Source organism: Ahaetulla prasina, chromosome 3 (assembly GCF_028640845.1).
Source record: "Ahaetulla prasina isolate Xishuangbanna chromosome 3, ASM2864084v1, whole genome shotgun sequence".
In the NCBI taxonomy this organism is placed as follows: Eukaryota; Metazoa; Chordata; class Lepidosauria; order Squamata; family Colubridae; genus Ahaetulla; species Ahaetulla prasina.
Window position 1 is genome coordinate 57,578,985 of NC_080541.1, and position 26,877 is coordinate 57,605,861.

The 26,877-nt window shown below is 34.6% G+C and overlaps 1 protein-coding gene across 3 annotated transcripts in view; it reads right to left on the reverse strand.

The window, feature by feature from the left end:
- Window positions 1-9,909: 9,909 nt before the first annotated feature.
- The window catches only part of MIB1 (MIB E3 ubiquitin protein ligase 1), a 56,021-nt gene continuing 39,053 nt past the window's right edge, over window positions 9,910-26,877 (reverse strand). For 2 of the 3 annotated variants that reach the window (XM_058174351.1, XM_058174350.1), the window contains exons 13-21: window positions 25,508-25,640; window positions 21,175-21,261; window positions 20,049-20,210; window positions 17,357-17,538; window positions 16,122-16,314; window positions 14,303-14,381; window positions 13,965-14,078; window positions 12,262-12,362; window positions 9,910-11,206 (exon numbers count right to left, since the gene is read on the reverse strand). In XM_058174351.1, coding sequence (XP_058030334.1) covers window positions 11,066-11,206; window positions 12,262-12,362; window positions 13,965-14,078; window positions 14,303-14,381; window positions 16,122-16,314; window positions 17,357-17,538; window positions 20,049-20,210; window positions 21,175-21,261; window positions 25,508-25,640 — 1,192 coding nt within the window. In that variant the 3' untranslated portion in view covers window positions 9,910-11,065. Of the gene's footprint in view, window positions 11,207-11,449; window positions 11,596-12,261; window positions 12,363-13,964; window positions 14,079-14,302; window positions 14,382-16,121; window positions 16,315-17,356; window positions 17,539-20,048; window positions 20,211-21,174; window positions 21,262-25,507; window positions 25,641-26,877 lie in introns of all 3 variants that reach the window. The other variant, XR_009154063.1, reaches the window with a different exon arrangement.

Here is a 26,877-nt window from a genome sequence, read left to right on the forward strand (position 1 = left end):
TGATACATAGGTGGCCTAGGAAAGCTTTTGAAGCAGCTGCACCATAGGTTGTGCGTACAACTTCCAGGACCAATGTTTTGCTCTCACTTGTGGCTTCTATGAAGCATAGATCAGCCCAAGTTTCCACATCATGAAAGAAGTCACAAAAGTTCAAAATATTAAATGTAAATATGGCAACCAGCTGAGATAAAGCAATGAGTTGAGTCTCGCACAGGGTTGTCAAACCTGCAACCCACGGGCAGGATGCATTACATATTGGCCACGCCCATGCCTGATTTAACGAAGGGGGGGAAGTCCCAATACGACATGTGACGCCGCCGTGATGATATGAGTTTGACACCCCTGGTCTAGCAGCTTTAAAAAGGCTCATTTTTATGCCTTGGATAAACCTTCTTATGAACGCAGTAAGAAAACAAGTGCCACTGAATATTAATATCAACCTTGTGTCATCTAAAGCAATAGTGTTTCTATGAACCTAGAACACAGCTTTATCAGTCCTCATAAATATTGATTGAATATACACAGATAAGGTCTGTTTAAACTGTCATCATTGTGATAACACATATACACAGAGACAGTCTTGAGTCTTAGTCATGGCTACTGCTTAAAAAGCATCTCTAAAAAGTGCAGGCCTCATGAAATATGTGTCATTTAAACCATTCAGAGTTCCTGTGCCTGATTTGCATGGAGGGATATGGGTGGGAAAGTGGGAAGGGTTGTTGAGAATGTATGTGCTGTACATGTTTGTGGCACCAGCTTTATAGGTCAGTCTCTTTAGAGTGAATTTTGCTCTACTAAAGGTAAATTAGATAGATAGGTCCTTTTGGTAAACTTCATTCATAACGGATCAGCAAATATGGACAATTTTAAACAGCATAATATTAATGATCAAAATAGTCACATTTGTGCACATATCAGTGGAAAGGACAGAGGACGGAAAAGGAACCTTGAAACATCCAATTTTCTTTTTTTCAAGTTCCTGCTCAAAATCAAATTTCAGTATAACAGGGCTTGGGAATGTGCGTCTTCTATTCCATTCTGTATCATATCATTGTTGACCTAGGAATACTTGAATGCTCAGTTTTTCAAATCTAGTGATTACAGTGACACCAAATGGTATTGAATTGTAACTCATCCAAGAGTTACAGTTCAGTAATACACTTTGAGAGATCCTGACTCTTGCTCAGAAAAAATGGAATATTTGAACATTGACACAACCAACATTGGAGCAACCAAGGATTTACTTCTCCTGTCCTCCACACCCAACTATTCATAGCCTGTAATGGGAAAGAGACACAGAAACACTTTGCTGCAAATTCCATCGTGAAGACTATATAATTATGGCCTGATTCTGCTAAAGGTTGCATGGCAAAACTGATGGGATTGCCCTGAATTATTGGCACTTTATGAATTAAAAAGGAAGGGGAACCTGTTTATGCCATTAGTCTGAAGAACTATGCAGCACAGGCCACATATTTAGACAGTTTGTACTATACTATTTCTATTCCCTTTCGTAAAAAATCATTTTTTTACTTTTTTGTGCAGACAGACAAGTAGGGTATTTTTGTAAGTTTCATATTGTTGCTTAAAGTCAAAGAATAAGGACATTTTTCCCAAGGTAATTTTTAAAATCCCCTGGCAATTTTAATCATTTTTATTTACGTTCTCCTTACCTATATATTCAAGACATTGAAATGAATAAAATTATCTTAATAAACAATGCTTCTGTTTTTCTTTAAATATAAAAAGGAAGATGTAATTTTTAGAATGGTTTTCTTAATGAATTTATAAATTTATGACACTTAAATAGCAAAGTATTAAACATGAAAATTCTGAAGGAACAAAACGGGGACAAGAGCACCAAAAGTATAGGAAACTGAATATGTTTTGAAAGAAAGCTGCTTTTTATTGATCTGAAAAGGATAGGTTTGGAAAGCTTATAGGAACTTGATGACTCCAAGAGAGTAGGCTAATGCCATTCCCTGAATATTTATGGAGATTCTTAGTCATCCAGGCCATGGTTGTCTCAAAGGTGCTTTTTCAAAAGGCAACTGGACTTCCGTTTTCCTTGAAGATGTTCCATTTCTCATTCTTGGATGAGAAGTTAAACATCTTCAAGGAAAAATGAAGTCCAGTTGCCTTTTGAAAAAGGACCTTTGGGACATTCTATGGATAGCAAAGAAAACATTGCAAGTTAAGTTTGTTCTCATTGCATGCTACCTCCAGATCTAAGATGCCAGGAAAGAAAATCACATCAGTGTTTTTACAAAAGAATACGCAGCCTAAAAGTCATTATCTTAAGAGTTTTCAGAACATACTTCAAGGCAAAGAATAGTCTCCTGAACAGTTTTGCCTGAGATGAATTGCCCACCTGGTGAAATCAGGAACTCCCTCCCCTTTCTCTTGGCCCAGATGCAAAGGATGGAGCCTCATCCTTTGCATCTGGAAAATGCAAAGGATGCATTTTCCAAAAAGAAAGAAAGAAAGAAAAAATAATTGCTACCAACCTGCCTTCCATTGAGGACCTGTATACTGCACGAATCAAGAAGAGGGCCGTGAAAATATTTGCAGATCCCTCGCATCCTGGACATAAACTGTTTCAACTCCTACCCTCAAAACGACGCTATAGAGCACTGCACACCAGAACAACTAGACACAAGAACAGTTTTTTCCCGAAGGCCATCACTCTGCTAAACAAATAATTCCATCAACACTGTCAGACTGTTTACTGAATCTGCACTACTATTAATCGTCTCATAGTTCCCATCACCAATCTCTTTCCACTTATGACTGTATGACTATAACTTGTTGCTGGTAATCCTTATGATTTATATTGATATATTGACCATCAATTGTGTTGTAAATGTTGTACCTTGATGAACGTATCTTTTCTTTTATGTACACTGAGAGCATATGCACCAAGACAAATTCCTTGTGTGTCCAATCACACTTGGCCAATAAAATTCTATTCTATTCTATTCTTCTATTCTATTCATATTGAGGAGGAAGATCTCCCTTTTTTGAAACAATATGGTTGAGTTTTAACTTACAAAGAAAGGGAAACAGAATAGAAAGAAAAATCTTATATGAGGATTTTGAGTTGTGGCAAGGGAAATTCTAGGGCTCTGATTTACTGTCAGGATCTTGAACCATGCAGGAAAACCTGGATAAATTTTGCTGTAAAAAGAGAGCATTTTTTTTGTTAAGAAACAGTGTTTTTTTTTTTTGTTGTTGTTAACAAATGAGAAAGATTGATGGATTAAGTGCTTTTCTCCAAATTACTTTGTACAATTTCCTTTTAGATTTTTCTTAGTTGGTTGCTTGGGAATGGTTCTTCACTGTCTCTAATTAATTTCATCTTATCCTTGTAAGTGGTGAGCAATATTTCTTTGCTAAGTTCCTTTGGATCTGTCAGGATGATGTCAGGTGAGGAACTGAACCTGCTCCCTGCCTGTTATGTTTGCAAGTAAGGAAGAGGGGTCCTAAAAGGAAATTTCTATCTGATTTCAGCCACTATACTCTACTGCTGCCACTTTATGAAATACTCTCCCACACAGAAGTATGTGCAGCTACCATCTTGTTGCAGTTTCAGAAACAGCAGACATCAAACATCAAAACTGCTTCAGTATGCTTTAGGTACTAATTGACTGGCTGTGAGCACCTATCATGGCTTTTTTTGGAGTTATCTCTGTTTATGGTTATTTTTTACATTGTTGTGATTTACTTATTATGTTTTTTAATTTTCTTTTTGATATATTATGTTAAGAATCCTTTAGGTTATGCAGAGTGTTTAATGAATAAATCAATTCACAAGTGGCCGGATAAGAATGTAGTTTCACATGTGAATGATCTTGCAAATAAAGGCCTCTTTTGCATATCATTTGTCAAGGAGTAAAAAAAAAATAGAGGGAAATAGAATTGCTATGGAACTGGAATAATCTGTAAAAGGAAACCAGGCTGCCAAAGAACACAATGGCTGGACTCCATCAAAGCTGATACCGGCCAGAGCATAGAAAAACTCAGAGAAGTTCTGCAAGATCAGAAGATGTGGAAAGACCTGGACCACATAATTGCCAAGAATAGGACATGACTGAATTGACAACATCATTATTTTATTTTTTATAATTCAATTTCTATACCGCCCTTCTCCCGAAGAACTCAGGGCGGTTTACAGCCATATTAAAAACACAAAAATACACATAATATAAATAACAAATTTAAAAACATTTAAAACGAATATATTAATTGGCCAAAATTGCTAAAACGGTCAAAACCGACATAAAACCCTTTAAAATTTAAAAACTATAATTAAAATACATTTAGGCTAGTCCTGCACGATTAAATAATAAAGTTTTTAATTTCCGCTTGAAGGTTCGGAGGTCGGGGAGTTGGTGTAACCCCGGAGGTAACTCGTTCCAAAAAGCCGGTGCTGCCACAGAGAAGGCTCTCTCTCTGGGGGCCGCCAACCGACATTGTTTGGTCGACGGCACCCTGAGCAGGCCCACTCTGTGGGAGCGCACAGGTCGTTGGGAGGCTATCGGTGGCAGAAGGCGGTCTCGTAGATCATCATCATCATCATGGATAATCTAACAGAAACAGTACTAGAAGGAAGGCAATTAAATTAAATAAAATGCACAAGAAACATTGTACTGATTATCTTGGCTGATAGGAGAAATGAAGAACTTAACATTTTTCAGCTTTGGAAAAGCAACATGGACAAATTTATTCAAGAAATTAGCTCAATGTTTTGCATTGATAGGATTTATCTTAGCACTGGAGTGCACTACCGCTCTCTAGTGGATAATATCACTAAATGCATAGAGTCATGGACTACTTGTTGAGTAATCCTGATCCTTCAGTCAAACATGATCAAGTTCTCAGTATGTAGGAATGACATTTGGCTATAGCCTTGATAAAAGATTTTTCAGAGCCAGGTTTTGCAGCTCAGTGGGATGCATATGCACTAGCAGGCACCAAGATGGGGAAAAGTAAATTTGTGGAAAGAAAAGGAAAACACACACAGGAGAAAGGTTTCATGTTCAGATTCAGGATAAGAACATTATAGTCCTCATGAAATTTGAGAAATAACTTAGTGAAGAAACCTTAGTAATCATGAACAAGATTCAATCCCTGAAAAAAGCACCAAGAAACCTGGCACATTTTCACACTAAAGCTACGGTACATTTAATGGTCTTTCATTCCTACTGTGGTGTTACTTGATCTTGCTCTATCTTCTATAATTTGAAAGTAGCTCCAATTTAGATATGCAGTAGCTAAGTTATTCTATAATATTAGCCAAAAAGAGTTAAGAATTTCCAGTACCTCTTTGTTGCCAGCTTGGGGCCATACGGTATGGTGACCCTATCTGATGCTCAAAAGGCTTGTAGGAGTATCCAGTGGAAATCACCTCATTTAAATGGACCTTGCCCATTAGCATTACAAACCTGAATGCTTTCTGCTTTTAAACACAGCGCTGTTCTCACCTGAGTTTCTCTTGTCTGTGGGCAGATTCAATCTGCAGAAGCAGAGCTCCACGCAAGAATCTTGTTTTGTAAATTAGTAAGGAAACCCTTGAAGCTCGTAGATATTCTTAACATGAGAATGGGTCAATATTTGCAAGCAGTGCAGTTCGGTTCATATTGCTAAATCATATGCAGTGGATAAAATGCCAGTTCTTAAAATCTAATTCCCGAGGCAATAACATTTGTTTAAGAGTTCATAATCAAATCTAACAATAATGAAAGCTAACTTTCTACTTAATAAAAACTTGGACTAGCATAAATTCTTGCAACTAAGCTGTAATTACTTAGTTGTTGTGGGTTTCCAGACGCGGCAAGAAGTCATTAGTTGGATTTAAACTGATAAGGGGCTGAGGAACTGAGAAATCTTGGTCATGGCTATGACATATTATGGAATGGAACTCCCCCCCGACACAATTAAAATAAGCTTCAAAGCCTTTACTTGGCCAAGGAAGTACTAATATGATTATTGCATGCTTTTCTTCCAAAGATAAACAGGGTGAAGATTAATCTTTTTTTCCTGCCTGAATTTTTCAATTCAAATTATGCTTTTTTGCATAAAAAAATGCTATGTCTAGCTTGATGTTTCATCTTTCTATTCAAATGAACATAGGACAATCAGGTAATATTTTTTGATATTCACTTTACCGTATTGGTTTAGCATCTTTATTCTTTTTAAAGATCTACAACCTTAGTGTCTGTCAAATTCACGTGCTTTTAAGATACTTGTAAAAGGACTTCAACTCCCAGAATTCCCCAGCTAGCTGTAGCTTACTGAAAAATATGATAGGGAAAACAACAGAGAATGGCTTTAGGAATTCTTTCCAACCTCTTTATTAGGGAAGTTTTAGAGAAGTATTTACTGATGGATGGATATATAAGTAGTCCTTTCAGTTTCAAGCAGAAGATAAAATACCAAAAACAAACCCAGGAGGGGTTAGAAAAGGAGAGGCTAATAAACAGGAAATATTAGGAGTGCAAGGATAAGAAAAACTTGAAGAGGTCACTAAGTGAAACTGTGATTGTGCTTACGATCTTATTTTCCTTTGCTTTACAGACCTGCAATGATCATAAATGAGAGAACTGTAAAAAAAAATCCATCATGTTAATGAGGTAATAGCTAAATAAGGACTAAATAAATTATATGGAAATAAGTTGGACTTACAAATAGTAACTGATAGTCTTCTTTTAAAAAATTTCTGATTAATATTTATGTTGTTGTTTTCCTTGCATTTATTGGCTGTGTGGAACAATGTATTGTTTGCATGACAGGATCACATTAACTATAGTAAAGGGAAGATCTGTTTTATCAGTTATTTTTAGATACATGTACTAGCCTGGGCTTTTTCCCCCCAAGGGTCAGAATGACAGAAGAGCAAGTAAAACCACAGTGGAATATTGTTTCCAGGAATTTTCAATAAATAGACCCAGATAAATCATTAAAATAGCAGAAGAGAAGTATAGCAGTCTAGAGGTGAAGATGCTTGACTCCCATGTTTCTCTATCAGGGCACAAAGAGAAAATATCTGCTGCAAACTTCACGTGTCAGGAAGGGCATCCGGCCAGTAAATACTCAGCTCCATTCAGTCGCCCCGAGTCCACTTCGAATAAAGCAATTAAAGGGTCTTAAAAAGAAAGTAAGTCATTGAAATAACAGCACCTTCCCTCTCTATGTCGAGTAACAGATTTATATATGGCAACCTATATATATATGTGTGTTACGATTTGCATGTGTGGGAAATGAGTGTGTCTTGTCACTTTCCACTGTACATTGTACACCGAAGAAATAAAAACTGAAACTCCTAGTAAGCACATTGCACTTTTCCCACATTAGCTATGAAATGGTGCCAGCCACTTTTTAAGGTTTTGCTGATTCTCCCTTTCAGTTCCAATATATACAGCTGCAAAAAAGCATTGGCACAGTGTAAAGCAATTCTTAAAGTGAGTGTTAATTATGCCCAAGAAGACAATTTGGGTATATCTGAGTGTATGTATGTAATAAAGCATTTGGTAATAGCTTGTTTGTGAATTGAAGACTCACCGTTTATGAGTTTGGGACTGCTCTTACTGAGATGTAAAATATGGGAATTGGAGGTTTTTTTGTGAGCCTGGGAGAAAGGATAATGGGGTCAAACAGTTTAAGAACCATGGTTGTAAAGCACTAGAGTTGGCACATCACCGGAGATCTTGAAGGAAGCACACTGTGTTCCACATCAAACATACCTTGATTGTTCTGCTGCCATTTAGCTTATTGACAAAATTATAATATATATTTATAACATAGTTTGATGTGGCTATCCATTTCAACTTTCAACTTGCATTTTAATAAAAGTAAAAATTCAAATTTAACATCTAGTTTCATATGTTTTAACAATTAGATGCATTATACAAATGTTAACTAAATGTATTTAACTACTTAACTAAGGAATCTCAAAAAAATTGTTCTCTTGCTTGAACATTATTAGCTTAACGTAATTACCATGAAAACTAAAAGTTAAGATTTAATATAAGTCATATATTCTATTTGAGGTCAGTATAGCACTTATCATTCTTTCCAATACTGAACATCTTACATGCATTAATGATTTTTCTTCCATTTGATTGTGTTTGATTCTTAGACACTGCATGAAGAAACATGTTTTCTTCTGCCTTCTCAATATTAACAGGGAGAGAGCCATCCTAACAGTATTCCAGAAACTGGGGCAGGACTAGATATAGACAGTAAGTCTGTAAGCAACAAGAAATTTGGCTACCGAATCTTTGGTAACTATCCTTTGAGGGAGGGAAATATTACTTTTATTATTCAACATATTATGCTATGTTTAGCATATTTCCTAAACTTGATGTCCCAAATCAATTCAAAAAGTTATTTAGATTTAGATATTTGATATCTCTGAATTCTTCTATAAATAAATACCAGTCTAAAAAATATTTCTGTATATATGCATCCTAACGTCTGTGGAAATAAATAAGTTCAAAAGACTATTATGCAAGTCAGGAATGAATTTCCTAATCAAAAACAAAAAGCATGTTCTAAAAATGTATAATTTTGAGCATATTTGACAGAAAGTGAACGTAAAACAATTACAGTTATGTTGGTTCATGGGGAAAAAATAACCAAATTCTGTAGTTGGGGTAAATATTTTTATTGCAACCAAAATGCCATAAAAGGATATGCAAATGCTTGAATTCTCCAGAACTCTGTTTCAGATAAGATGTTACAAAAAATAAAAAAGAGAAGCAAGAAAATTCAAAAATTAAGCTGGATGTTTTAGCTATGAGATCTATACTTCATATGAAATTATAGATTAAATGGCAAATAATAATGATGTCAAGTGGCATTTAATATTCAGAGATGAAAAAAAAGATTATTCTACCCCTTTCCCAAGCCCAGCTGTGAAAAAATTCCCAATCAAATCCTGGCAAGGGCTATGAAGGAACAGCAATAAAGAAATATTATAGTCATTATAACCGCCAATTAAAACAGTGATTTCTGTTTGGTTTGTTCACTGATTTAACAGATTTATACTTCATTCCCAAACCAATTTCTTTGCTTTTATGCTTCCTTTTAAACTGATACAATTAAGTTCCAAAGTGCCAATAACTTTAATGCAGCTAAAAGGTTATGCTGCAAAATCATGTCATTCTTATCAAAGTTTATTAAGAATTAAGCATAATATATTCAAAAGGATTTATTCCAAGTATTCCAAATTTGCATGTACGCAAATTTCATAATTATACCAATACAGAAATCTGGATATCTGGCAATTCCAAAAGTTAAGTGTTAAAACACTTTCATTAGCAAAAATATTGTCAATATATGAGACATTTTACTAAATGAATCTCTATAACTATATATTGGTGTAGTGTTCTAAAGTATATCAGGAAAGGATAACTAAAAAAAAAAATACCTGCCCTCCAAGGATTGCAGAAATAGACAAACGTTATTTCTGGAGAGGGCAGAGATATTTTAGGAGGGAGATGCTGAAAATAGTATGTTAGTGTAACCCTAACAGAAGAATAACATGCCTATTTTCAAGCTTATATGTTTTAAGAAAAGGAAATTTAAAAAAATGAAAATTAGAGATACAGGGAGGCTCCAGGGCCAAGAAAAGTTTGTATAATACATAATCAACATTGCTACAATGCAATCTGCAGACATTTGCAGTAGCCGCAGCAACTAAACATACAAAAAAAAACACACACAAAAAAATCCCTTGGCAAAGATTGGTAATTTCACCAAGTATCAAATACTCCCACAAGCAATTTTCTTAAATAATTTTTGTATTAGTTAAGAGGAAAAGCAATCATATGCTTATAAGAATCCACTGGTGATAAATACAAGAACTGGCACTTCTGTCAGTTACAAATGTAAAAATCATGCATCATCTTTAGAAAGTAATTTAATATTAGGTGTTCCAAGTATATCATACTACAGAGTATTCAAAACAAATTGTTTTCTCATGTCCTTCCAAATTTCTATTAAAATGAAGATATTAACGGAATTACCTCAAATTCCAGAGGGATTGATAGTAAAGGCAGATGACAAATATTGTGACATTTGCAAAAATAATGAATATTCTAGCTACAGTTGTTATATAATCTTGATATATATTTGCTTTTTGCAAAGTAGTTAACTAGACTTAGTATAATTTTTAACTAATTCAATATTCATTGACTTAAAACAAAATCTAAATATGACAAATTATGGCTGTAATGCCTGTAGCCAGAATGCCTCTTTAAAACAATAACTACCCAAATAATATAATGTATTTTGTCACTTTCCTAAACATTGGTTCATCAGGTGAGATTCAAAATAGCCTTCAAGCGTAAGAGTTTGCTTGTGCAATCCTCTTTTTATTACTAGTAACAACCTGTATTGTTTTCAAACACATCCGGAATTTCCCTGAGTTCTGGAGAAAGTATTTCTGCTAGAAAATTATAGGAGGATCATTATGTCATGAGAATGCATGCTAAATTACTTTTGCTCTTCTTTTTCTTCAAAAAAACAAAGAAACCCACTGACCATGCAGAATTATCAGTTTTCAGATTTTAAAGGCAATACGTAATACTGAAATGCTATTTAATTATTATGTCTAATGTTTTAATTCCTCAATTTAGCTAGATTCTAGGATTTAGTTTGTTGTTGTAGTTTGGCTGACATTATTACTATGAAAATTAGAAAATTAAAAATATTTGTACACAAAAGCAACTGACAATATAAAAATTAATATCATTGAAATTAAGAGTCTCTACGTGTAAAACAGAAATGCCAAGCTAGAAAATCAGGATTATCCCTTTAACATAAAGGGTTCTGGAAAAGAACATATAAACAAACTGTGTTGATAAGTAATCCAATCTTACTTTAAATTTCTTCATGGTAGAAGTTGATTGTGCAAATAATAATCTGTTTTGTAGGCATCAGCATTTACAATGTAACTCTTCCTGTAATGCTAGACATATCTTTACAACAACCTTTCATATCAATTTATGGGGATCCAAAAAGAAAAATGTAGTAATGTCACAAGCATAAGACACTTGACATTTTAATACAAAAGAATTCTTCGTTCAATAGCTTTTCGACAGATAGGACATTCACTCATTCGATCCCCACAAAGCTGACAGGTTCCATGACCGCAGAGAAAGATCATATTCTTCAGGCGGTCCAAGCATACAGGGCACATGGTCTGTAAGAGAGAAACAAAGAAATAAATGTTTCCCTGGACAGTACAATAATCAACTATAATACTTAATCTTGTACACATATTTCCAGAAAACTCAAACTGCAGAAACAAATGGCAAATACTAAGGAGAGTTAACATCATTCTACCTAAAAGTAGTTTAGCTTATATTTAATACACTATTTTAATATATTATTATACAGAATTTAGAGAACTATCAAATAAGAAATCACCTAATGAAGGACTCACATTATACCATGGCGGTTACAACTGCTGAAGGTGACTATGCCCTAAAGCAGAAATGGGCAGAGAGAATGAGGGATAAATAGATATGGGTATTATCATGATGGATACTTCCCCAAGCAGTAGCATCACGGTAGAACTTCCTCACTTCCCTAGTTCAAAAGAAATAGAGTTGAATTTAACACTGCGGTCTATTACGGCTTCAAAGGAAAGCCTCACAAGCCGTCTATTTTTTATAATATTTCAGATTGGTTTATTTGAAGAAAGAAAGTCGAAGTTTTTATGTATGACAATAAGGTACAATGAAAGGAAAGAACACTTTCCAGAATTTTTTTTTAATCTCAGGCAAAAATATAAAGTATTTACTGACTTTATACTTTAAAAGTAGGTATTTGCAAAGATGTTTGTCCATGTAAAATAACATTTAAGTTTTAATGGAAATAATGCCTCAAATTATTTACTTTTAATCTTGCACATCAACTATACTTAGACATGTAAGTTCTACTTTTTACATTTATGTCACACTATGCTTTTCTAGTTTTAGTTTATATTTCTGTATATTTTATACAAAAATAGTCAGGAAAACATCTGTTATATTAATAATATTTATTTATTTACCCATTGAGTTAGTGTTGACTCCTGGCAACTGCCTGCACAAATCCTTGATGTTTTATGGAATCTAATAAATTTGAAGCATATTTTTGCCCTCAATATGTGTATTATTTGAATTTTTCATTATGTAGCACTTACCCTGAAAATATTCACATAATAGTTTTCTAACAAAGTGTATTATTATTGTCATATTTGATTTAATTTACCTGTTCCTTTATGTCCTGCAACTGCTGCTGTAATTTCTGCACATCAGCATTGACATTAGTATTATCCTTATCCTTCTGCAGAACAGGAATGTTTCCACTTGCTAAATAATGCACCAAGGAGAAAATAATGACAGACAATGCTTGAAGAATCATCATCATCATCATCCAAAGTTACTTAAAATTTTCATCTAGCCTGGTTGATATATTTCCATTTGTAAATTTTAACAGCTTTTTTAAAGCTGATCATTAAAAAAAGCACAAATATATGAATCCATCCTACATACTAATCTTCTGAATTCTGAACTTTACCATCAGAAGTCAGCTTCAGTGTGTGAATTGAAACAGATCACTACAAAAATCTAATATTCATAATTGAGTAGTTAAAGCTTTAAGTAGACAAATCTTTATTTTATGTATTTGTTAGATTTACATACAGCTTTCCTCCTCTTTTTTCCTATTGCAACAACCTGTGGGATACAGTTTGCTGATAAAGAATCATTGGTCCAAAAATCACCCAGTGAGTGTCTATAAATAAAGATGGATTTGAACTTGAGTCTCCCCAATGCCAGCCCAGCATCTTAATTATTACACTATATTGCCTTATGCACGGTCACTCATGCCCTCGTAACTTCCCGCCTGGATTATTGCAATGCTCTCTACATGGGGCTGCCCTTGAAGTGCACCCGGAGACTGCAGTTAGTCCAGAATGCAGCTGCGCGGGTAATAGTGGGAGCAACTCGTTGCTCCCATGTAACACCTCTCCTGCGCAGTCTGCACTGGCTTCCTGTGGTCTTCCGGGTGCGCTTTAAGATTTTGGTCACCACCTTTAAAGCGCTCCATGGCTTAGGACCCGGGTACTTACGGGACCGCCTACTGTTACCGTTTGCCTCCCACCGACCCGTATGCTCTCACAGAGAGGGCCTTCTCAGGGTGCCGTCCGCCAAACAATGTCGGCTGGCGGCCCTCAGGGGCAGGGCCTTCTCTGTGGCAGCTCCCACGCTCTGGAATGAGCTTCCCCCTGGTTTACGTCAAGTGCCTGATCTTCGGACCTTTCGCCGTGAGCTGAAAACGCACTTATTTATTCAAGCGGGACTGGCCTAAAATTTTATTGGGTTAAAATTTTATTGGGTTATTTATATTTTAATATTTTAATTCGTTTTAAATCTGGCCACTTTATAATATGTTTGTTTTAATCTCTTTTAATATTGATACTGTGATTTTTTACTTGGCTGTACTTCGGGAGTCCTTCGGGAGAAGGGCGGTATAAAAAGTGAATAAAATAAAATAAATAAATAAATAAAATATATTGGCAATGTCTTCTAATCACTATCACTTCTTTGGGAACGATACATAAAGAAACAGTTCATGCATTTTTCTTATGAGGAAAGGCCGAAGGATGTAAAGCTCTATGTCCAAAGTGCTAGAGAAAAAAATGTAAACTCAAATGCCTTCGTGCATTGCTTTTCAGTTTCTCAAAGTTATTAGGATTTAGATTCAACAGCCCTTTGATTTGATTTATGGGTTTCTTAGTTAAGAATTAAGAATCAAATTCCGAAGACTTCTGGCTAAAACACTAGTATGGTTGCGGCTATCATGTATACATTCCATTATCGTTATCATTATGAAGAAGAAAAAAGGTAAGCTTTATACGAAGGGAAACAAGAATTTACTACAGTAAATTTGCGGAATAATAAACAACTCACTAATGTCATCTATGGTATCTTCGGCACCTTTCCCACCACAGCACATAATAAAAGGAACTCTTCGTTCTACCACTGCCCGACATTGCACACATTTTTTCATAAGGCTGGCACAATCTGCAAAGAAAAAAAAATTAAAACTAGTATGCCTTAACCAAAATTAAATGCAACTTTAATAGATTAAAAAAATTAGCGAGAAACAATCTTAGGCAAGTAACTGAAGATAAAGGTCTTTGCCAAATATAGCAACTCGAAAATCAGCTTTTATATAATAACCACCTAATGTCAAGTCAATTTAAATAACTTGCTGGATTCCTCTTAAGAAACAACTGTTTACGTACTTTCACAAGCACACATATGTCCACAAGGCTGAAAGAGTACGGCAGCTTTTTTATCTGAGCATACAACACATTCTTCAATCTGTAAAAACAAAATTAAAGTAACTTTATAGCATTTAGTTCCTCAATTAAATGCTTGTTAGCTTAATATCTATTCTGGATGAAGTGGTAGGAAGATCTATTAAAGATAACATCTGGCATGTAGAAAGACAAATTTTCCTGATGAATCAATACTGTTTCTGCAAAACTAACTTTGCATTAGTTTCAAAAATGGTAAAGAGAGGATGATCAGTTACACATTATATGTTTCCATGCTTTAAAAAGTGCCTCACTAAAGTTTCCTGAATAAACAGTAAAAGCAGTATGAGTGATGGATCGATAACTAGTTCAAGAGAATGAATTAAGTGACAATGTTCAAAGTTGAGTAAGTTCCCCAAATCTCACATAAGGCCCATCACTTTTTAACTTGCTCATTGCTTATTTAGAATTAGGGAAAAAATCAGTAAGGCAGGAAAATTTTCAAATTACTGAGGAAAGAAAAAGAGCTCCAATGTTTTAAACCTAATCTAGGTGAACTACAAACACACTTACGAATATGGTTCAATGTACATATATGCATACACATCCCTGTATATACCTGTATACAGGTAGTTCTTGACTTAACCAGTTGTTTAGTGACTATTCAAAGTTACAACAGCACTGAGAAAAGTGACTTATAACTGATCCTTGCATTTATCACCATAGCAGCATTCTCTTAGTCACATGATCAAAATTTGGTCGCTTGGCAACCAGACAGGGAAGGCATATTGCAGATCCTGTCAGTTAAAGAATCCCAACTGGCAAGGTCTAGAAAGGCAGCCTTCTCTACCATTGCTCTTGCCCTGTGGAATATTCTCCCTTTGGAGATCAGGTAGGCCCCAACTCTTCTGGATTTCCAAAAAGGAGTCAAAACAGGGCTCTGAGGGGCTGACTGGTACCCTGACAGCCCTTCTTCGCCCTTTAACTTATTTAACAAAGTTTAATCATCCTTGTCTCCTTTTCAAGTTAGAGAAGTTTTACCTAACTTTAATGATTTTATATGAAAAATCAGAAAATCTGTGAAGATATGTTTATCAAACAATTACAATTATCCCAACATGAACTGTCTATATGTAGAGACACAAAATCAGCAAAAAACAAGACATTATTATTGCTTTTGCTTAGAACAAAGGTCAGCAACCTGCGGCTCTGAAGCCGCATGTGGCTCTTTCATCCCTTTGCTGCGGCTCCGTCACTGGTTGGTGCCACAATTTTAAGGAGCTTCCAGTTTTGGGGGGCAGGAGCATGGCATGCCAGTAGGAGACTTTATGGCAAGGGGCGGGTTTTCCAGCCGGCTCCACAACTGATAGGACTTTTGGTTAGGACAGGTTAGAGGAAAAAGGATACCGCACTAGGAAGAGACTCTATGGTGGGGGAACCGGACTTCCAGTCGGCTCCAGAATTAAACTGGGGGATTCCAGTTTGTGGCTATGAGAGTTTAAGGTTGCTGACCCCTGGCTTAGAAGAATCTGGTTGTCATTTTGAGAAATGGGATGCTGAACCAGATGTTCTGGTTTCACTAAATCAGGACTATACATGCTAGATTTAATAGAATACATCATTAAATAAGATTATGGGGAGAAATACTGTTGTAAAGATAATTCCTTCTGACAAAAGAGTTTAAACTATGAACAATTGGAATATCTGCTCTTTGTTTAAGCATTTGCTAAATGCTTCATTTTAAAGGTAAGGCATTACCCAGTATTTGACCATATTGAAATGATAAAAAAAATTAAGCACACACCTTTGTTCTTGATTGAACATGCTCTTTGCAAATGAGGCATTTCTTGACTCTTGGTGAGCACAAGGAACAAGTAGCAATGTGTCCACATGGACCAAATAGAGTATCTCTCTTCATATCAGAGCATACCATGCATTCTTCTAAGGTTTCAGAATCATTGCTGATCATAGAAGGACTCCGGGAACCAACCTGTCCACTAAACACAAGCCTACATTCAGATATTTATGTACACATTGAATATAATATCCAAAATTAAGAGTATTGTTAACATTTGTAATTATAAATTCAGGAAAATAATAATATGATCTTTCTGACAATCTTACAGAAAGTATTTTAGAAGGTGATGGCTGAGATTGCAAATTTATCTGCTGACTTGGAAGCACATCTTGGTGAGGTCAATAGGACTTTACATCTCAATTGTAAACTGAATTGCAGTTACCACCTGGCTCAGTTAAAACAACCAAATCACTCTGAAGATACAACATAAAACTACTTATACAACATCCTTGACAGAGAAATAAATCCTTGTTTGAGTTTTTCTGTTACATATTTAATTGTAACAGAGATAATGTGCTAAGGCATAAAAAAACTAATATAGATTCAAACTAATCAGAGTTTAGTATGCTGTATGAATGAAGCTGTTAGTTCTTTAACCTAGTCAGCATAAAAACAAAAATGTAAATTTAAAGTATAATGAACAAAATATGTGGTGTTTTTTTTTTTTAAAAAGGGGTTGATCAAAAAAAGACTGATATATTTATGAGAGCAGTGGTGTCGCAGCAGTTAGAATGAAATACTGCAGACTACTTCTGCTAATTGCTAGCTGCCTGCAGTTTGGCAGTTCAAATCTTACCATGCTCAAGGTTGCCTCAGCCTTCCATCCTTGAGGCTGGTAAAATGAGGACCCAGATTGTTGGGGGCAATATTCTGACTCTATAAACCGCTTAGAGAGGCAGTAAAGCACTGTGAAGTGGTATATTAAGTGCTATTGCTATAAATATAGCAGAATTGACTAGAGGAAATATTTCCCATTTAATTTATACACCAATCATTCTAGTATGATAAACTGTCTACTGACCAGAATGACAACCATTTAAATAATAAAATAGTTGCGAGGCAACTATAATTAAATTTAATCCAGGTTAAAGTAAAGCAGTATCTACCTAATCTAATAAATAGATAGCTGACACTATGTAGTGAAATATAAGTACTATAGAGTAGTTCCTTGTGATACAAACCTGATTTTTTCTTTGTGACATTTAGCCAATGCTTTACAGAGACTAGGATCAGGACATAAGTCAAGGGGTGACTGACCCTTCTTGTTACGAATACCAAGGTCAGCTCCATTGGCTGCCAGGAAACAGGCAATAGATGCTGCACTTTTCTTCTCTGCTCCCTGTGTACCCAATCCCATTATCAACTGAAAGAAAGTAAACAAGCAACTTCTTTGAATTTGTATTCATGTACCTAAAATATCATCAAAGAGCAAATAAAAATAATACGGTACCTATGTGCAGGTATAATTACTATTAATAGATTTTAGTAAATGCAGTTTTAGAATGCAATGTTCTATAAAATTAAGATATCTTTAGTCTGGATTTCCTTAACTCCTTTGGGTCTCTAGGTATTTTTGGAAAAGTGCGATTGACATGTTGACACCCTCACAACATGCTTATCATGTGGAAGGAATAACAAATCGTCTGCCACCTACAAATGTTTGTTTCAACAGAACAGACAAGTCAATTTCCCCAAATAATTTCTAAACAATTACTTCCAAAATTATGTTTTTCAACATTTGTTACCTTCCAATAGGATGATAAATCCCAAACATTACAAAATATATATTTGCAATGAAGGAGGACTGCTAAAAGATGCAAAAGATCTTCAGACCTTTCGTCGTGAGCTTAAAACATATTTATTCATTCAAGCAGGACTGGCATAAATAGTTGTTTTTAAATTGGGGTTTTAATAATATTTTAAATTTTTAAATGTTTTAATAATCGGCCGCACAGTAATAGTTCTTTTTAAATTCTTTTAATTGTATATATTCTGTGTTTTATTTTGGCTGTACACCGCCCTGAGTCCTTCGGGAGAAGGGCGGTATAGAAATTTAATAAAATAAATAAAATAAAATAAATATACATAATGTATTTCCCCCCTTTCTTCTATTGCTTTCCTCACTCTTTTTCTTTTCTCCTATACCCGATCCGCCCGCCCTACCCCCCGTCTTTTCCTTCTACTTTTCCCAGTGTCTATCATTAGTCCACCATCTTTTTTCTTCCATTTTACTTTCGGCTGGCTGGCTGGCTGGAAAAAGAACTGTGACCTCTGGATCTGAGCAATGCTCTCCATGTAAGCCCTAATACAATTTGGCAAAAAAAAAGAGAAAAACCATGCCTGCTAAGACTGAAGATCTGAAATTTCAAAACAAAGGTTGTTAAACACTAGAGAAAGGAAAGAGCAGAAGAGGAAGAGGAGATGCTGACCTAATTTATGCTGAAAAATCTTAAATCTTATATTAACTTTTTATGCATTTTTCTCCTGTCAGCCCTTTGTCTGAAAGAGTCCTTTGTCAGAGAGTTTTCCTCAGTCTAGATCACGAAAACAAATTTATGGATGCTAAAACTACTTTTATTATAAGATTATAAAAAACCTTGCAAGTCTGAATGAGTCTCTTCCCTCCTCTCTGCCTTTTCATTCAAGAAAACTGGGAGGGGTGTGTGTCAAGTCTGAGGCGATTTCTCAAATTACATTTCTGCTTTGGACTCAGATTTCTCTTATCTGACCATTGTCTTGATTACAAACTGTTCTTCTTGATCTTCAAAGTTATTTTCACAATTAAAACAATTCTGACATTGTTCGTATTTTAAAATTCAGCAACTAACCCTCCTGCTAGCACTACTATAATATTAATGCAACATTTTTCTACAATCCTTTTTAATAACTCTACTTTAAACTAGTTATTGAATATAAAGGAGTCAACAAAAACAACAACAACAATAATGCTGACCCGTACGCTCACACAGAGAGGGCCCTCTCAGGGTGCCGTCCGCCAAGCAATGCCGGCTGGCGGCCCCTAGGGGAAGGGCCTTCTCTGTTGGAGCTCCTACGCTCTGGAATGAACTTCCCCCTGGTTTACGTCAAGTGCCTGATCTTCGGACCTTTCGCAGTGAGCTGAAAACACACCTATTTATTCAAGCGGGACTGGATTGATATTTTATTGGGGTATTTATGTCTTATGATTTTAAATGGTTTTAAAAATTTTGGCCACGTTATAATATTTCTTTTTAACTTCTTTTTAATGTTTATACATTGTATTTTTACTAGGCTGTACACCGCCCTGAGTCCTTCGGGAGAAGGGCGGTATAAAAATTGAAATAAATAAATAATAAAATAATAAAATGTAGATGCTGCTTGATCCGAGAAATACTTTTTGCAACAGAGATATCATCACATATACTAAATACAATTTACACATATGTATATACACATACACACACATAAAACAAATGCAAATGTTTTAGATCACCTCTATTCAAATTATCTTCTTTAATTATAGGAATTAATGTTTAAAGATATCAAAATTCAATTAAATGAAATTGAAACATTTTAAATTTTTAAATATAGCTTTTGCCATATACATATTTAGGTTTATTGTGTTATCAAATAGTATTTACTTACTGGCACAGAATCTTTAAATAATTGTTTTCAGAGAACAGAAAGCAGACCAAAGCAAAAAAACCTTTAGAGCAGGGGTGTCAAACTCACAGAGCCACATTACCATCACAATTTTTTTCCCCTTTGCTAAACTGGGGGTGGGCGTGGCCAGCACGTGACATACCTGGTCCGCAGGCTGGAGTTTGACATCCTGCTTTACAGCCTACTGGAAAGACGATATTTAACAGAGAAGAAATAAAACAGTTTTCTTACTGTATTCTTGGAGGGCTCCCAAGCTGTATCTACCTTGCCCACATCTTGCATGTCTTGGAGCTGGCGAAGCTGTGACAAAGTATGATGTCGCAGGGCCTCATGCAGGGGAGTATCTCCATCTTTATCCTGAATATCCAATTTAGCACCTGCACGAACTAGAAGCTGAAAGCAAATAAAAATTTCAGGATTCTGAATACCTTTTGCAATAAATAGAAATACATTTATTAAAAACATCTTGAAAATTAAAAATACCTCATAAGCTTAGCTATTCAAGGCTATTAAAACAGTTTCTTCTTAATTAGATTTTGCAGCCTATACTTTAAACTTTTCTTTTACTCTTATTTTCACCAACTGATATGCTCACTGAATATAAATTAGTAAATCTTGGTTAAAGAGTAAGTAGATAACAATGGATATCCAAAAGGAAATTGCTCCAATACTCTATTATTGTAAATACATGAAAAATTACCAACATGATCAGTCCAATTTTCCACAGACATGTTGGTGTAATGGTATTATATCCAAAAACATTCAGAAACATAAACTCAAAGAATATGGCAAGCAGATTTTAATAATGACATTGAACCAACCTCTATTTTATCATCAGTATTCTGCAGCGTATATTTAATCAATATGCCAACCACTGCATTCCTCACCCTCTTGATTTTCCAGATCCTTCTAATAATTTGGTTCTTCCTATATGTTCGTTTTCCATCCTCTTCTCTCTTACCATGATTATCACTTTTCTCCACTCAATCTCTATATTGTATTTTTCCCCCACTCAATGATTATTGGGTAATATAATTTACTCATATATATCTCATGTGCATGGAGGATTAAATCAGAAATAGAATAAGCAGTGTGACTGATTTTTGATCAATATTTAATATATTGATAATATATTTAAAAATAATTTAAGCAAAATATTTTAAGTGGAAAAGCAACCAGACTATTATTTATACAGACTACATTTCCTATTAACTTCTCTGGAAGGAAAATAAGAGCATGAAAATGGAGAGAAATTCTCTTATTGCATAATCCTTTTAGAAAATCCATTTAGAAACACACCGCACTACAGTAGTATAGTTGAGAAATACATTCTTATGGTACATTATTATTGCCTTACCCGCACTATTTGAGTATGCTGTCTTTCAACAGCAAGGTGCAGTGCAGTTTGTTGATTTACATTCTGAATATCCAAGTTAGCTGTGCCCTAAAAGAGAAATCCCAAATGTTATTTATATTAATTGAACTAAACTATCAGGGTACTCACAAAAGAAAGTATATGATAGCGTAATTAAAAATACTAGACTATCATTTCTCCACTGTTAAAACCAATTAAAAAAAGATCTAAAATGGACAGCTAACATCAAAAACATCATCCAAAAGGACAACAAAGAATGTTCTTTCTGCGCCAACTCGGAAAGCTCAAACTGCCCAAGGAGCTGCTGATCCAGTTCTATAGACGAATTATTGAGTCTGTCATTTGCACCTCTATAACTGTCTGGTTTGGTTCTGCAACCCAACAAGACAGACACAGATTTCAGAGGATAATTAGAATTGCAGAAAAAATAATTGCTACCAACCTGCCTTCCATTGAGGACCTGTATACTGCATGAATCAAGAAGAGGGCCGTGAAAATATTTACAGATCCCTCACATCCTGGACATAAACTGTTTCAACTCCTACCCTCAAAACCACCCTATAGAGCACTGCACACCAGAACAACTAGACACAAGAACAGTTTTTCCCTGAAGGCCATCACTCTGCTAAACAAATAATTCCCTCAACACTGTCAAACTATTTACTAAATCTGCACTACTATTAATCTTCTCATCGTTCCCATCACCCATCTCCTTCCACTTATGACTGTATGACTGTAACTTTGTTGCTGGTAATCCTTATGATTTATATTGATATTGATTGTTCCCGATTGCTTATTTGTACCCTATGATTATCATTAAGTGCTGTATCATTAAGTGTTAAATTGTACCCTATGACCATCATTTGTGTTGTAAATGTTGTACCTTGATGAAGGTATCTTTTCTTTTATGTACACTGACAGCATATGCACCAAGACAAATTCCTTGTGTGTCCAATCACACTTGGCCAATAAAAAAAAATTCTATTCTAAAAAAAATCTATACATATATTTTATGAAACTGAACTAATTTTCATATTCTTTCTATTCTGCATTTATCAGTATTGTCCACGAATCAATATTTAATAAGGAAAGTTTATGAAATGTTCATTAGTTGTTTTCAAAATTTAAGAATAATTTGATCTACTGAAATAAATATTTTTCACAGTACAGCCATTCTTTGTTTAGGGCTACCTCATTTAGTGACCACACAGAAATAGGATGCAAAATCATTTTCTGACCAGTGCCTGCACTTACCATTCAATTTTAGAGCCTGACAACAAAAGCTTTCAGTGTGAAACAGATTAAGGTCTGATCAGTTGGGGGCAGCAGTAGCACCTGGTGGGAGAGTTCTAATAAACTAATTAGGTTTATAGAGCTAAGCTTGTTCACTTGAGGTTAGTACTTTTTAGGGAAGTACTACTCTATGGAGGAAAGCAGCATGGGAAGAAATACATTGTTTAAGCAACCTCTCTGCTCTGCAAGGGCACAAAAGTGGGGGGGGGAGGTTTGAAAAAAATGAAAAGAAGGGGGAAAATGGGTCAGGTACAGGACACTATACAAGATAACTTTATCTAAATGAGAAAGAAGCAACTGGTGACTCTCTCTCTGTCACATGTTTGTCTAGTGACCATTTATACCTAAGTGATCATTTAGTTACCATACCAACTTAAGGAATAGATTTTGGTTATTAAATAAGGAGCTGGTGTATACAGTACTGAGACAATTTATGTATAAGAATTTATAAGTTCCACATGGACATAATCAACTTATTTGGTCAACTCAAACAAGCCAGCTCAAATATTTGAACTGGCTTAGAACAAAATATAGCTTCTGGATGAAAAACTAATTAATAGTTATACATTAAACTAATATGCCATCTGACTCTGAACAACTTGGCAATGGAAATTACAATAAAATCAATAAAACATAAAAAAAGAAAGATAAAAGATAGCAAGTGCTATGGAACAAGGGCTTTCATTCTCCCGCACCAAACGTCTGGATGAAGGGGGCTCTTTTAAACAACAGCGAAATGGGGGGCAGAAGTGGGGAATTCAAATCACAAGAGAAAACTTGTTCTAGAGGGCAGACACCACTATCGAGAAGGTGTACTTTTTAAAATATGTTTATTAAGAATTTTAATTAAAATAATACAAACTAATACAAACTAAAGAAAGAGAAGTGAATGGGAAAAATAGTGCAGGAAAAAGAAATATAAAGAAGTGATTTCCAACCTTCATCACAAGTATAAATAAATTTAACAAATCTTCACTCCTGTAAGGTTAAATAGGTAATTCTTCATTCCATATTCCATCCTTTATCTACTATAAGCAAATCCATAAAATATCACCTTTTCTATCCTGATGTCAGCAAGATAGTTCATAAAGGATTGTCAGAACACTGCAAAAAATGACTTATTTTAACCTTGATCAAATAAATCATCTTTATATTCCTTCCTTTTTCTTCTAACAGTCTTAATTTTTACATCAAGCAAATATTGTCAAAGAAGTTTTGTCTTTAATTCTTTATTCTATCACACAGATCTCTCTAAATTTTTAACAAGCCCCTTTTGTAGATCTAATAAGAAAATATTTTCCAGGTCACTCTCTTGGTTTATCATTTGTAGTTCCCTTTTAATTTTTAAAACTTCAGTCAGGGTTGGTTTTTTTTTTTGTATATCTAGGTTCATTTTTATAATATTATTTCTAGCCATTTTTTCTAATTAATTAAGCTCCTTTATTTTATTTTGTCTCCTAGGATACTAAGCCCCCTAAATAACTAACCATCTAATTTATGATTATTAAATCAGATTACAATTAAGCAGCCTGCTAATCATACTCATGGGATATCTGTCACATACTCTGCTTAAATTAAGATGTATTATGCCTGTAGCTTTCCCAAAATCTAAACTGCCTGACCAAAAATGTGATTAATTAAATCAGCAAGGACTTGGACATGATTGAATGGAAGGAAATAAACCCAATGGAAGGAAATAAACCCATTTGGTAATCTAGGTTGCAATTTATATGACTTAAATTCATTCAAAATAAATGGGCATTCTATAGCTATTTTTTATCAGTAACAAGTTTCAATTTTATCTATTCATCTGGCTTTTCATAAATGCTGTTTTGTTGGAGAAGAGTGAGCATAGTGACTGAATGGCTCCATTTTCTTTTTTTATCTTGATTACTTGCTGTTATTTTAGTCATTTTTATTTATTTATTATTTAAATTTTTATACCGCCCTTCTCCCGAAGGACTCAGGGCGGTTTACAGCCAGATAAAATAAACAGTACTATTACAAAATAAATACTATTAAAATACCACTAAAAAACTTATTCAATTTGGCCGCAATTAAAATTTAGCAAATAATAAAACCCATTAAAAACCCCTTAAAAACCCATTTAAAACCCCTTAAAAACCCACGAATTTAAAGACTAATCCAGTCCTGCGCAGATGAATAAATGTGTTTTAAGCTCGCGACGGAAGGTTCGGAGGTCCGGAAGTTGACGAAGTCCTGGGGGGAGTTCGTTCCAGAGGGTGGGAGCCCCCACAGAGAAGGCCCTTCCCCTGGGTGTCGCCAGACGACACTGTCTCGCTGACGGCACCCTGAGGAGTCCCTCTCTGTGAGAGCGCACGGGTCGGTGAGAGGTATCCGGTAGCAGTAGGCGGTCCCGTAAGTAACCCGGCCCTATGTCATTATCCTAAGGTTACAGTGGCTGGTATATTGTTCTTTTTTTCTTTTTTCTTTTGAACATAGTTGAACTTTATTTATTCTTATGTTCTTTTTGCATAGGTAAAGCCAATGTAAACAATTTCATTATTCCAAATTCAATTGAAATTTCAATTTCAAATTTATTCATTAGATTTTCTACTTGCTTTAACCTAGATGCTTTCTATAGTATAGTCAATTTCATTTATTTCTGAGCAACTATAGATATTATAAGGTTCAGTGTTCTTTTCTTTGAATGAACTATGTATTTTAATTATTTAACTAAGGGATTCATCTCACAAAAGTGGCTATACAAATAAGAAAGAAAAAAAAATATATGCATCTCCAAAATATCAATAAAATATCCAAGTACAAGATAAGATAGCTGATTATATTAAAGCTTAGTTTCTGGAAATCTGTGCTACCTCCACTTTGCTATCAATAAGAGAATCAGTAATGGCATAATAATGTCTTAATAATTAGTAAAAAAAAAAAAGTACCTTTATTTGGATGTAGAAAATGGATTGTAAGCAAATGTACACATCTATTTGTAACAAATAATATATTCTTTCTTTCTGGCATGAAATCAATTAATAGGAAATTTTACCTGATGTACCAAAAGTTCTGCTACTTCTACATGATTATTAAGTGCTGCCAAATGCAAAGCAGTGTATCCGTCATCTTTTTTTTCATCTACAATCCATGGTCTTGGAAGCTTAGAGAGTAACACTCTCATTGCACTAAAACAGACAAAAATGTAAAGGATTATATCAGTATTAACTTCTAGAAGGAATACAATTTTCCATTTAAGTGTAACATCCCAAAACTCAGTGATTATATTGCTAGGAGTTTTTATTATTATTGAAAAACTGATTTTATATGACATGCTATCCATTCTATTAAACGTTAACATTCTTTCTCAGTTAGATAATGTAATGAAATCCATATTAGCTATTCTAGTAATCCATGTCCAGTTCTTCTGAGTTTAATTCACATTGTCTTATACATCACCATAAAAGTATGTTAGTTTAATATACTTTCAGTACTAATAGCTATTTTACAATCATTAATAGAGTAATGATTTAATTCACCTGAACTCAATAGGGCTTACTTCTGAGAAAATGTATAATTTCATAAGAAAATGCATTTTTCAAATATCCTACTTAGTTTGCCACATGCAATATATACAGATATTTATGACTGCTTAGTTACCATGAGTGGGCAGCCTAGAAATCAGAGAAATAAATAAATAAAATCTAGAAATGGTATGCTTTGAAAATGGGAAGGAAGTCTCTACTTTCAACACTATCTTGTATCCCACATTTATTTACTCTTCCCCCCTGCCTCAAATATCATTACTTCATGTTTGAGAATTATGTTCCTGCAATTCATACACCACCTGCTGTGCTTCAATCTACCATGCTGACATTACATACTTTCTTTCTCCAATTATATATGAATGCAATTTTGTATCGGAATTCATAGTGGCAATATGAGGTGTTGTACTTCTGTGTAGCTTGGTGGGGGGTGTCTGTATAACAAGTATGTGTGTGTACTTTTGTGCAGCTTGGAGAATGTGTTTCTTTCAGTCTTCCCCTCTTAAAAACTTAATTTACACTTCAAAATTATTATTTTTAAAAGGCAACTTCAAATGCTTTTAAGTCTTTCTTTCTTTGCCAAACGTTATATAAATCTTTTCACATTAATCATAATATAAGAGCTAGATAAACCAAGGACCAGAAAACTTGGTGTACTTTACCATTTAAATATATTTATATCCTATCACAAAAACATTTTTCAAGGTAGTTTACAGATAATTAAAACCCACAAATAGATCATTAGAAAGATTTTTGAAAGCTACCAAAAAAAAAAGTCAATGGAACAATAAAGGGAGGGAGAATCATATACCTACCACCCAATGTATCAATTCCATATATGGAGTGCCATAAAACAAATCCTTTCACTAGTAGCCATTTA